Genomic DNA, 12,858 nt, shown 5'->3' with positions numbered 1-12,858 from the left:
ATCTGACAAAAATCTCCCAAATGTGTTAAATCTGCATGTCCTTTGTGGGGAAAAATAAATTTGAATCAAAACATCACCCTCATTTCTCCCATGAAAAATTATTTCTTTAGCTGATGTATGGTCTTTTGTTAGTGCTAAATAAGCAAGGAAGATATGAATGTCACTTTGTTAAGAGAGAGAGATTATTTGGTATATGACAATAAAGAAATTCAACCAGAAGTGACTATTTTTATAAGCACTCATTCATTACACTGACATTTGTTGAAAAGCTGAAAGATCACAATAAACAGACTAAATATCAGGTTGCATAAGATATATTAACTTTTCTGATAGAGCAAATACAAATCTATCTCTATACCTATATTATCTTTGCTACTGAAAGAGCAAGAAAAATATCACTATTTAACAAAAAGAATACATAAAGATTGCTTTTCTCTCCCAATACTGGGGAAGTTAATCTAAATCAGCTAAAAAGAATATATGCTTGTCATTTTACCAGTGCTGGCAATAACAATGCCACAGATTCAGTCACAAGTTAACACTAGGGGCACAATATATTTAGAGCCCAGAACTGCAACTGTCAGCATTAATCTACTAAATCCAGGATGATTTTAGCTTCATTATAAAAACCATAGTGAAACTAAAAATAACAAATGTAGCTGGCTTTGCCAGTTCCTTGCAGAAACATGTTTTCACCTAATTAAAAGTAGCTCCCACTAGCCCATAAATAACTCAGCTCTGGACACTTTTCCAATGACTACAGTGCAGCACTACACACTTGTGATTATGTGCTGAAGGAATCACAAGCTCTGAGGTGGTAGTGCTCATACTTTGATTCAGCAGGTAGGTGGCTGTGTGCCCCTGTCAGCACAGAAATGTGTTTGTCTGCAGCTCAGTAGTCAATCTGCAGCTCTTTGGCATGGTGGCACCAAACTAATAGCATAAGATGAGTTTTCCCTCCTGTTGTATCCATGGCTTACATAAAACTAGATGGAAAAGAGGAAAAAGTTTGTTGCTCTTGCTCCTCAGCAGAGTTTGTGAAAGCAAGAAATGTGTCTAGATCTAAGGCAAATATTGCAAAATGGCATTTTGAAATGAGAAAAAAAGAACAACCCTTGTAAAGAGAAAAATGAAGGTATTTTGGAAGTAGCAAAAAGAAATAAAAGCTCATGTGGTGACAAAAATCCCAGAAAAACTAAAAGAGAAGCTAAATTAAAAAAAGAAATGTAAGCAGTGTGAACCCATATGCAGATCAAAACCAGCCAAGAGTTGAGAACTTTGCTGTGACATATCCAAATCTAAGGATCTTTAGTGTATGAGAGCAGATTGAAAAGAGCGATCTCATGTGGAGAATGAGCCAGTTGTACTGTGAGTTAAATAAATTCTTAAATCAAATACTGAGGCTATCCTTCCTAGACAGAGCAAAAAAACAGCCTTGAGAACCAAATAAATGTAAGAGAAGTGAGAGGATAGAAGGGAGAGAAAGATGGAGAAAGGGAAGGAAAGGGATGGGATCAGCATTGCAGAGGAACATAATGCATGTCTCCATATGGAGGAAAAGAGCTCTGAAAAACCCCTCTGGGTGTGGAAAGCCCCTTCTGCTGGTGAATGCTGTGCCTACCCTGCTGCTGAAAAGTCCCTGGAACAGATGGTACAGTGTAGGACAGGTGACTGAGAAGAAAAGTTCATGACCAAAGCTTTACTTTAGATTTGGCGATTTAATGCTGGTTCTGTTCCTTTCTTTCCTACAGAGTATATTCTACACCACACTGGCCTCAGTCAGGAACAGCTGGCTGAAGGCAGAGGGAAGCTCTCAATAATGCCACTTTCTTGCCTGTGTTCTTGTACAGAATTTGGGAAAGGGTTTGGAGGCAACCAGGATGCTGTGGGTGGATTATTCTGCATTTGAGAGCTCAGGGACCAAATCTCAATAAAGAAACAGCCTCCTGGGAAACACTGTGAAGACAAATTCAAAGCCATTTCATCACTGTCTGTGGAAATGAAGGAATGGAAAGCAGAATACAGCAGTCCTAATAGAACAGATGACAAAGAGAATGGAAAAACAGACACCATGAAATATAAGGCAGGGAAAGTAACCAAATTAAATCAGGCAGAAAGTGGAAACAAGGACTGGCACCACAAAAAACACAGGGATTTTGTCTCATCTCTTCCTTTCCCACCCCCACCAATTCACTAATGGAGCACATTCTGATTCCTTTTTTTCCACTATTTCTGACACAATAGTGCCATGGATTTACTCAACAATTCATGTGTATGCAAAGTTAAGCCCAGCCTCATGAATCATTCACTATACCCATTCACCCTTCTGTGGCAAGGATGGAAAAACCAGCTTACATGTTTGAAGTTCCTAAATGGCACAAACTGGACAATGTCTCGAAGCACAGGCTCGCCCTTGGGAGACCTCAGGATGCCGTCATCACCGTCCAGCATCTGCATGTCACTAAAATCAGCGTTGCCCACCCCGACGATGATGACAGACATGGGGAGGTGGGAGGCGTGGACGATGGCCTCTCTGGTGTCAGCCATGTCTGTGATGACGCCATCCGTCAGGATCAGCAGGATGAAGTATTGCTGAAGTCGGACAAGAAGTGAAAAATTATGTTGTTAGTAAATAGTCCAAAGCTGCTTAACCCATTAAGTTAAAAAGTATAAAAGTGTTTCTGGTAACTCACTCATGGACCTTTTTAAAGAGAAAAGAACCTTTGTATTGACTATACAGAATTTTCCATTCCAAACTCCTCAGCTACTAATTTCTGCTCTGCAGGGTAATGGGCTCCCTGAGGAGAGCAAGGCAGGAATATATCCATCTTCATATTCCTTATACAGAGCCTCAAAGAGAGGTTTTCTCATTCTCTAGTGGACAGCAAGTAATTTGGTGAGTTTGTTATTCCTTTCCCAAATCTCCAAAGCCCACTGAACTGGGATCATGAGCTATGACATATCTTCACTTGGTAATGGTGGAGTGGCCCTTACTTAGACCCTTTATTAATTGTTGGGCAGCTGGAGTAATTTATAAGAAATTAGTGCATTAATAGGAAAAATGAATAAATCATAGGATTTGGTCATTTTGCATGAGCAATACCGACACACTAAACATTAATAATATTTATGTATATACAGGGGTATAAACTCAAAGTGTTCCTATCCTCTTGTCCTGCCACAAATAAAACAAAGCATGCAGGGAGAAAACTTCATCTTGAACATTCATACTATAAATTGTTTTTCAGATAGAAAGAGGGAAACAGGTATAGAATGAAGGAACTTATTCAGTAAGGCATATTAGATCAGAAACAGCATTACGAATAGAGTGAGCCGCTTTATAGGACCTTTACCTACCTTTAGGATTAGGTGGGTATGGAAATTCAAACATAGCAATTCCCTATTTTAGGACTGGGACCCTAAGTATTATCAAGGTTCTGCAAACAACAGTGGAATCACGGAATTATAGAATGGTTTGGATTGGAAGGGACCTTAAAGATCATCTAGGCTGAACAGATGAGGAAGCAGGGACACGTTCCGCTAGACCAGGTTGCTCACAGCTCCATCCAGCCTGTCCTTGAACACTTCCAGGGATGGGATAGTCTTAGCTTTTCCAGGCATCCTGTTCCAGTGCCTAACCACTCTCACAGTAGCGTTTTTTCTAATACCTAAAGTTGTCCCCTTTCAGTTTGAAGCAATTACCCTTCATTCTGTCACTGCATGCTCTTGTAAATATCAGTCACAAGCCCAGACTCGTGAACAGAAATATTTCATAACTGCTGCTCTAATAGGACTTAAAAAAGCCACAGCACATGAAGAAATCTTAGAGAAGGCTCTAGGCCAGGTGATGAGGCAAATGCCAATGCACAGCTCTATTCTGTTCTGTTTAGGCACTTTTCATGCTGCAGTACACAGTGTCTCTCTTACATCCTTTGGTCCTTTACAGCACTGCTCTTGTACATGGCTCAGATCTACTCACTCACATATTCCCTCCATTTCTCTTGCTCTCCCTTTCTCCCATTCTGTCTTCAAGGTAGGATCAAAATAAATTTAATGCACCTCAAGGGTGTACATTTAAAATATTATTTATATGTAAGTCTTTTAGCCCAAGAAATCTGTCCTGGGGTTTTTATCAGATGCAGGCTAACAGAGTTGTCTTCCAATTTCTGAAAGGCACAAATTACTTAATCATTAATAACAGCTGAAAACTGTATCCTTACAATTTTCAAATGAAGAGTTGGAAAAGTTCCCTAGGTGTATTAGAAAAAAATTTAGTACAGCCTGTGCCCGAGGCATGAAATTGGGTACTCTGAGTAGGGAATAATTTGAATTAATCTCTTGGCACAACCAAGACTTTTAGGGCTTCAGTGCTCAATTTTTGTAACTTTAGTAGCGCCATTTCTATTTCCATAGTGAAGAACTGGGTATGCTACAATGAAACAGCCCTAAAAGTAGGAGTTGATCAGTGGGAAGGAGTTTAAAGCTGTGACAATCAAAGCTAGAAAGACTGGATACACTGTTCCAGCTGACACAGGTTTAAACTGCCTTCTGTGAAGGCAGTTAATAAAAACTGTGAAGGCACAATCTGCATTAAAAGGCCTTTTTTTGATGGCCTACAAGAGATCCATCATAAGGCAAGAAAATATGCAAACACAGTTTTTTTCCCTTACCGAGGCCTCCTTGGTGTTGGTCTCCTCTGATGCAGATTTTGCCACTTTCTGGATGATAGGAGCAATGTTTGTTGGTCCGTACAGCTGCAGCTTGGGAAGGCAACTCTGATAAGCTTCCACAACACCTTGTATTCCTGGCATAAAAAAAAAAACAAAACAAAAACAAAACAAAACAAAACCCCAAACCAAACAACAACAACAAAAAAAGAAAACAAAAATAAATGTGGAGCACATTGCCAATGTCAGGCTTGTTCAAAATGTAAATGAAAGGTGAGTTCTTAATTAACAAATCAAAAATACTACATGATAAGCAAGCACTAGCAACTTCAGATAATTTGAAGGAATCTGTCTCTAGCTGCCTTGAATCTAGATTGTAATATATAATTCATTATACCATGCTTCTGCTTCCCAGCAGCTTTTAATATCTATTTTTCAGGCATGAGTTTGCAATGCCATAGCTTCCATTCTCAGTTTAAGATATGATAGCTTCCTGATTAACAACTAAGATTCATGGTGAAAGGCTAGACACACATTAGGAAACACTTCAACAATTCTTTATTCTTTTCAGACAAATATTTTTGTTTATCATGGAAGTTGCCAACAAATTTGTCCTTTGTACTTATGCCCTAAAGCTGTTAAGGAATTCAAAACATCTTTTCACTCTCCTGTACTAATAAAATAATTTTTTTCAGGGTTAATTTGCATAATCACTCATTGGTTGAATTTGACTATGACCAAAAGCTGTGAAACCTTGGAAGAAACAGCAGGATGCTTTACAGCCTACAGAAAAATGGGCTTTAGCTGAGAGATTTTGATGGAGAACTAGCTATTTTTGGCTTTTTCATTTCAGGATATATAGTCAGACCAGGGAGCAAAGACTTCTTTGCTCACACACTTGACAGATCACAGAATGGAAATTGGTATTTTCAATCATTGAGAAGAAGGATTTCTTGAAGTGATGCACATTAGCCTGCCCATTCAGAACTTCCAGCTTACCAGACCTAAAGGATTAGAGGTCTAATGTTGGAAAGAAGGCAATAGACTGAAAAGCTCTGCAAAGGATGCTGAAGAATGAAATGGCTTCAGTAAGATCCTAAGCCAGTTTTAATTTGCAAGGAGACTCGCTCTCTCTTGAGATATTTTACCCAACCATATTTACAGGATAGATGGGTGCAGAATTACTACTAACACATGACAGGGAGTTGCAATTGTGTTTTACAATGACACACATACACTCCTATGAAAAAGTGGTGGAGAACAGCTTTCTCTCTTTAGAGACAGCCACAGATATATTTTTCCATTGCAGTGCCAACAAACAAAAGAACTTGCTCCAATTATAGCTGTAATGGGCTGAAATGTAAAGTAGTGTTACAAAATGCCCCTGGGTAATTCCAGTGACTAAATTACCTATTGCAAAACTGATCTTTTTTGAACTCCCAGTTTTAAACTTGCTAAGGATTTTGTTTCATATACTTAATGATGTTGCATGAAGGCCTCATAAATCTTCCCTAAGATGATGACAAGATACACTATACTTTTCTTCTTATGCAGTAAAATAATGCAAGATAAATCTTACTCCCTGCATTCCACAGAGATTTAGTGTTGTTCATGTCAGAAAGTTGCTCTCATCTTAGAGACATGTTCTAGAAACATAATTTCTTGTTTGCATTCTCAGATTAAAATATTTTAGAAATATTTACTGTCCATCCAATCCTGACACAACAGGGTATGTGAGTGGATTACTTTTTAGCTTTATGTTTTTGTACTCCTTTATCTTAGGCATGTGTGCATTTTTTTTTCACAATTGAACTCTTTACATTTTTTTTGGAAGCCACTTTCAGCATCTCCAATGAAATACAGTGTATGCATACATATATGGGTTTAAGATAAATGTGTAGACACACTCATGTAGACTAGAGATTTTTCCCTACTTTCTTCCTCTTATAATAAACTAAGTATTAATTATAAGATTATAAAAATAATATACTATAAATATACTAAATATACACTATAAATACTAAAATTTTCAAGAATGGAAAAGGTAACAAGTGAGTATATCCATATTTTATGAATTCCAGTGCTCTTCATCTCAATATACAGTCCCTGTATGTAGAGTGATGCTTCACACTACCTTGTGCCAGCAAAAGCTCTGCTTCCACAGAGAAAAGGATTTCATTCCTCAAAGGCAAAACAGACACATACTTTTTATATCGCATCCAACCGCTGTTTCTTTGTTTAAAACAAGATACTCTTAAGCAATTTTACTTAATTTTCTGGCAAGTATGCTAGATATTACAAGGCAAAATAGTGTAATCACTAAGCAATTTATGTCCTTCTCACTCTTGCATGCTTTCTCCACATGACTTGCTGATGTTACTGCTCCCTGTGACACCTAATACGGTGAAAGCATCTAGAAAACATCACAGAACAAACAAGCACCCATGACAGGCATGAGACACACATCACATATGAGCAAGCTGCAGCAGAGGATTAAACAACATATTTTCTGGTTTGTCTCCTCTTCTTGCTTTCACCCAGGTGGATATTATTTTAAAAGGTATTCTTTAAGACGAACAAGTGCTTTTAATATCTTGCAGATACAGGTGCAAACGCTGCAAAATTTCTTCCCTGGCATTCTTTCATGCTGCAATGACTTTTTTAATGTTTTCTTAGGCTTAGAACTCCTTTCAGGTGCTGGGCTAACTTATCAGATAATTGAGTCTTATTCCAAGATACAAATAAAGTTTAAATTATTAAGTGACATAAGCCAAGCTTCATAAGCAGCTCCTTCCTGTTTTTTTACCCCCTTTCATTTCCGTTGTTACATTTAGTTTTGCACACAGAGTGTGGTTTGGATAGTAAATCCCTTGCTTACAGAGGGTTTGTCTCTCCAAACTCTGCTGCTGGCATCAACTAGATGTGGCAGCCTTTTCAATCAATAAAAATCATTATATAACAATGCCAGTGTGAGAAAAGAATTAGCCTCGAACTCAAAAGAATCAGCAAGGGTGGAGGATAAAAAAAAAGTGTTCTTTGCATGGATTGATAGAGCTCTGTAGTTTGCAGAGGGTCACAAATATCTTGCAGTTAGATTGAGAAACAAAGCTCAATTTGAACACTACATGCATAAATATGTTATCACCTAATGCTGACCACTGATAACTGTTTTAATGACATATTATTAAATATCATGGTCCAGATGGAATTCTGAGGTCTCTTTTGCTTCCCCACCTCATCCCCACACTGAAGTCTCAACATCAAGCTGGCTTACAAGCTTACAGGCACTTCTAGATGCATACATGTAACTTATGCTTCTTCCAACTCCTTAAAAGCAATGTAAAAAGCTGTGTGAGCACATCAGGCAGCTGTAGAACTTATGCCCAATTGCATTTCAAGCATATGACCTGCAAAGGCTGGGGCAGTCCAACAATTCAAGTGCAACAACAAAGCAGGAATGCCCACTGAACCAAAAACAGGTCTTGCATTTAAGATGCATGAACTCCAAATTTTTTAAATTTCTCTTGAATTGCTTGTTCCGTCTTCTTTTCCTCACTTCATTTCTCTGCATCTTAGCTCTCATCCTGAACATATTTGTTGCCCATGCTCAAAAGAAAGACACTAATAAGCCTGAGAAGGGCTAAAAAGAGCAGCTAGAAAATTTGAACAGGAAGAGCATTTTGAAATATCCAGTTCAGTATTTGGATGAAAGCAGAAGCATAAGGGAGAATAACAACCTGTGAATTTTAGACAGCAATGATCACCCGAGCAAAACTCTTAACTGTTACTGGGTTTAGAGGTCATTTTCCTGTTATTGTCTTTTACAACATGTGTGAATTGTGGCAGAAGATTTTAAAAAGAGAGCATCAATCACTGTAGATCTCACTTGCAAATACAAGACATAGATCTGCTACATAAATCTGGCCTCTGATTACCAACGATTAATGACTGTTGACAGAACATACCAATATCTTACATTGTAGTCTCCTGCAGTATTTGCTTTCAGGAAAGTAGATGTTTTTCTATCAGCTTCTTCGCTGCTATTGACTTGCAGCAGGCTATAGGTCTGGTCAAAGAACCGGCTCTAAACTGAGGGAATTTTTGATCACAGAGGTTCACAGCCTACTTTTTTATATCCTATCCTTCTTAGCAGCACAAACTATTGCTGTGTTGAGGCAGCTGAATATTTAAAATTAATCTAGTTCTTAGAAATGCAAGTGATTCCAAGAAGCCCAAGTGCTGAATGTCCACCTACTTTTCAGGAAATTATTGTATGGCACTTTCCAAAATTTCTAAAGTTAAGTTCAATAGTTTGGAGCCTCTCAGGTCCCCAGATCCTGGCTGCCCTCTTTAATAAATCCACTTTGAATAATACTCAGGTGATGCAATAAAAAACGCATATTTTGCACACAGCAAAACTATGGCAGTCTGTCCTATTGTGAGCATTACCTGCACATTCTGGGTTGTCTTCATTGAAATTGATTGCAAAGTCATGAGAGACCTACAGATAAATGGAAAGAAAAGAAGACTGTTGTCAGAAAAGTTATTCCAAGAAGACTTGTGGTTAAACACTATTGACATTTCGTCTGTGGTAAACTGGACACTTTCAAGCTTTCAGCCATTAAGTGTGAAATACAGTCCCAGCTGAAGCTCCCAGCAGAACCAAAGTAGCAAAACTGGAATCAAACTTGTCAATAACAACAACAAAACAAAACAAAACCACACAAAGAAAACCCACCCAAATACATTAAAAAATAATTTAAATATGGTGTCAGGATTGGGCTATCAATGCTGGGCACAGAAGAGGAATCTGTTGCTGAGGCCATTTAATGCCAGCTCTCCCTAGCTCAGCATCTCAGGAGGGAGAAGGCAGGTTGTGATACAGCAGTGACTGCAGAAACTCAGCTCACTTATGCATCCTGACCTTCTGAGTGAACAGTTCCTCATCTAAGGCCAAGGAGTACTGGGAAAGTAATTCTACAGAGAAATCAAGGATCTACTGTGCAATAGTAGTGTAAGAAGTATAAGGAGTCTAAGTTGGTTAAAATGTTAGAGTATTCTGGGGGGTAATAAATAATAAAAAAAAATTCCTGAAGACTCTTGGTTTTCCTTGCATGTGGTGAATATTCCAATCTCTCTCTTTCTCTGTCTCTCAATCTGTCTATCATTACATCCTACAGAGCTGTTTTTTAAAAGAACTTACATGAATACAACAAAGTAGCTGATTTTCTAATGAAACAAAATATTTTGTCTTTGGTGCCCTAGGAAAATAATACAAGACTTTTATATGCTTAAATAATGTTGGCACTGTAAGTCTCCAGTTCCAGAATTCCTCTTTAAGGTTTATTCTTTCCTGCATTTTTCTTTTTCAGATTCCTTTCTATTTTGTTTGATCACTGAAAAGTCTTGATTCCTTTTAATCTCTTTGGGTCTGAAGCCCAGCCTCTTAATTCTGTTTGTCTTAATTTTTCTTGAATAAAAAAGCTCAGGTTTTGTCTCACAATGCATAATGTGTGAATATACATATATGTTTATATACATATTTTTTATATATGTATATATGTATATATGTATATATGTATATATGTATATATGTATATATATATTTGACTTGCAAAAAGTGGCTGTGAGTTTAGCAGGTAATTTGCATAAATTAAAGTTGAATTTAGGTGTATCATCCCAGATTTAAGAAGGCATTTATATAACTGCAATTATGCACGTTTAAAGCTTTATAGATCTCTGTAGGATCTTCAAAAGTGCCAATAGTCCTAGTGACATGGAAAGAAACCTCCTGTACAATGGAACCAGAATTATTTGCAGGAAGAGATTTATTTGTTGGATGTTGCTGTTTCATTTGCTAGTTTAGATGTCTTGACAGCAGGGTATGGAAATTGGTCTATGACTAAGTGTCACATAAATCAAATATGTGACAGCAGAGAAGCTTCTGTGAAAGTGGTGTAAGATGGCTAATTACTGCCAAAGAGAGTTCTTCATAGAGCAATGGAATTTCCCCAAGTGCTAGTCTTGCTTACCACAGTGATGCCTGCCATTATTAAGAGGTTAAATAAAGCAGTACTTCTACGAAGATGGGAAAGGACTGAAGCAAAACCTCACTGAGAAGTCTGCAGTTGCCTCAGCCCAGACAGGCATTCAGCATGACTACACCAAGCATCAGTCTTAGAGAGGGTATTACATGGTCCATTCAATCTCTCCTACTTGGCCATGGAAGATAATGGAGGAAGTCAATATTTCTGTTCCTCAGTGAGCACCACAGAAGATCAGGGCTTCCAGATACACTTCAAAGGTGCTCCAGAGCCCTTCTGCCTGGCTCCTCTGGATATCTCTCAGTACACTTTGCCCAGCTGGTATCTGCCAGTCTCATGACCAGCTGCAGGCCAAAGGTAATTGAATCTGTCAAGAACTGTTATGGGAGTTTTCACTCATTGATATTTTTTGTTGTTGTTTTTCATTAGCCTTTCTCTTTCCTTTAGGGTTTCTGTATTTTGCATTAACTGTGTTAGAAAAACAAGAAGGATGGTGATGCATGTTTATGTATTTCAGACTGATTCTTCCAACACTATACCTCTTCAGTGATTTTATTTCTTTATTCCAAATGCATTTGAAATTATACCTAAAGGAAAACACAAATCTTTTGAAAAGATATGAATACAGTATTTTAATCTCACATGCAAGCATGGTTTGGATGCTTTTGTTGCCATACCTCTTCCAGAATCACATAAAGCAAACAGTTTATCTGGTTCAGAGCTATGGCACCCGGGCTATTATTTAATAGACAGCAGTTCAGGCAAATAAGGAAAGCCCAAGTCTAGTCAGTGTGCACTATGATCCAAAAATAATACTGTCTGAGGCTTGGCTGCCATCCTCCTAAAGCAAATGGCCCTCAAACATTGTCATCCTGATTTACAGAGCATTGTTAAAATGTATCCTGAAGGTAGCACAGGAAACACAATGAATGCGCAGAAGCATTGGCTTGTTTCCTATGCTCTTTGAGTAATATATCACAATTTAAACAAGATTTAAGTATAATGTGAAGGAGAGAAATTCTTTGAGCAGCACAGTGATGGTTCACAAATAGGAAATCATCACTCAAGGCAAGGCAACAGCAGATAGTTTTTAAGCAGAGCTTCTCCAAATGCTCAGAACTCATCCCCCACTCTGTTAAGCAAAGACAAGTGTGCTTCAGCCTGCTCCTTTGCTGTCTTTCCTGTAGTGGCCAGAACTCAGGAGAGTCTAAACCAGCAGAGACTTCAGACTTGTACCACATACTGAAGGCATTACTAAACTTGGGCTGCTACCTAGTAGGACTCCATATAAAGCTCATTCATGTCAATATGTGGTTTGGATCAGGCATTCAATGCTTTTGCTTTCCAAACAGGGAAATGTGATGAATTTCCCTCCTTTTTTTCTTTTTTTTTCTTTTTTTTTTCTTTTTTTTTTTAAAATTTTTTTATTTATCTAATTAAACATGCAAGTGTTTTGTGACTGAAGGGCAACCCATGATGATGACACAGAACCAAAAGCTGGTATACTCAATGGCATCTTTCTGATATTGAATGACACAGCCCTTGAATGACTGATTATCCCAGAACTGATAAACTAATGACAAAAAAGAGGCTAAAGTCTGAATACCTAAGATGCTGAAGACTGAGAAATTCTCAGGGGAAACAAGAAGACACTGGGCTGTTCAGAAGCAGGCATGTTTATATAATTTATGAGAGTGCTTTGCATTGTGGATTGATCATTTCTACTCAGGAAACCCTGGAATGTGTCAAGTCACACAAATACAGAATGCCTGCTTTACATCAGTACCTGGCACAGAGAATTTTGCCAAGAACTGCGGACCACGGTCTGTGGTGGAAGTCAGCCTCACATTAAGGAATGTCGTCACAAAACCCTGAGTGCTTTGTGACTGGACTAAGTTTTTGTAACCCTGGACTAAGTTTCAGATATGAAGCTGACCCTCTGCTCAGCCCTCCTCTCTTAACATCAATCCATAAAATCAATCCATAAAAGGGAAGGAGAGAGAAATGGCACGCTGGGGTGATTACATGGGATCAGCTTGGTGTTACTTGGGCTGCTGCACAGAGCTGCACTGAAAGCCTGTAGCTAAAGACATTTCCTTGCACTTGTATTAATCATTCCCTCTGCAGGGCTCCAGATACATTCTTTA

At 38.2% G+C, this 12,858-nt stretch overlaps 1 protein-coding gene across 2 annotated transcripts in view; it reads right to left on the bottom strand.

Moving 5' to 3' along the window:
* Positions 1–12,858, bottom strand: part of CPNE4 (copine 4) — a 226,561-nt gene that overhangs the window by 4,675 nt on the left and 209,028 nt on the right. For both annotated transcript variants that reach the window (XM_021531234.3, XM_031503894.2), the window contains 3 exons: positions 9,117–9,168; positions 4,671–4,804; positions 2,356–2,592 (listed from right to left, as the gene is read on the bottom strand). In XM_021531234.3, coding sequence (XP_021386909.1) covers positions 2,356–2,592; positions 4,671–4,804; positions 9,117–9,168 — 423 coding nt within the window. The remainder of the gene's footprint in view (positions 1–2,355; positions 2,593–4,670; positions 4,805–9,116; positions 9,169–12,858) is intronic.

The sequence above is a fragment of the Lonchura striata genome, chromosome 1 (genome assembly GCF_046129695.1).
Source record: "Lonchura striata isolate bLonStr1 chromosome 1, bLonStr1.mat, whole genome shotgun sequence".
NCBI lineage: Eukaryota > Metazoa > Chordata > Aves > Passeriformes > Estrildidae > Lonchura > Lonchura striata.
The sequence above is the reverse complement of the archived record's forward strand: the minus strand, read 5'-3'. Positions and strand labels throughout refer to the sequence as shown.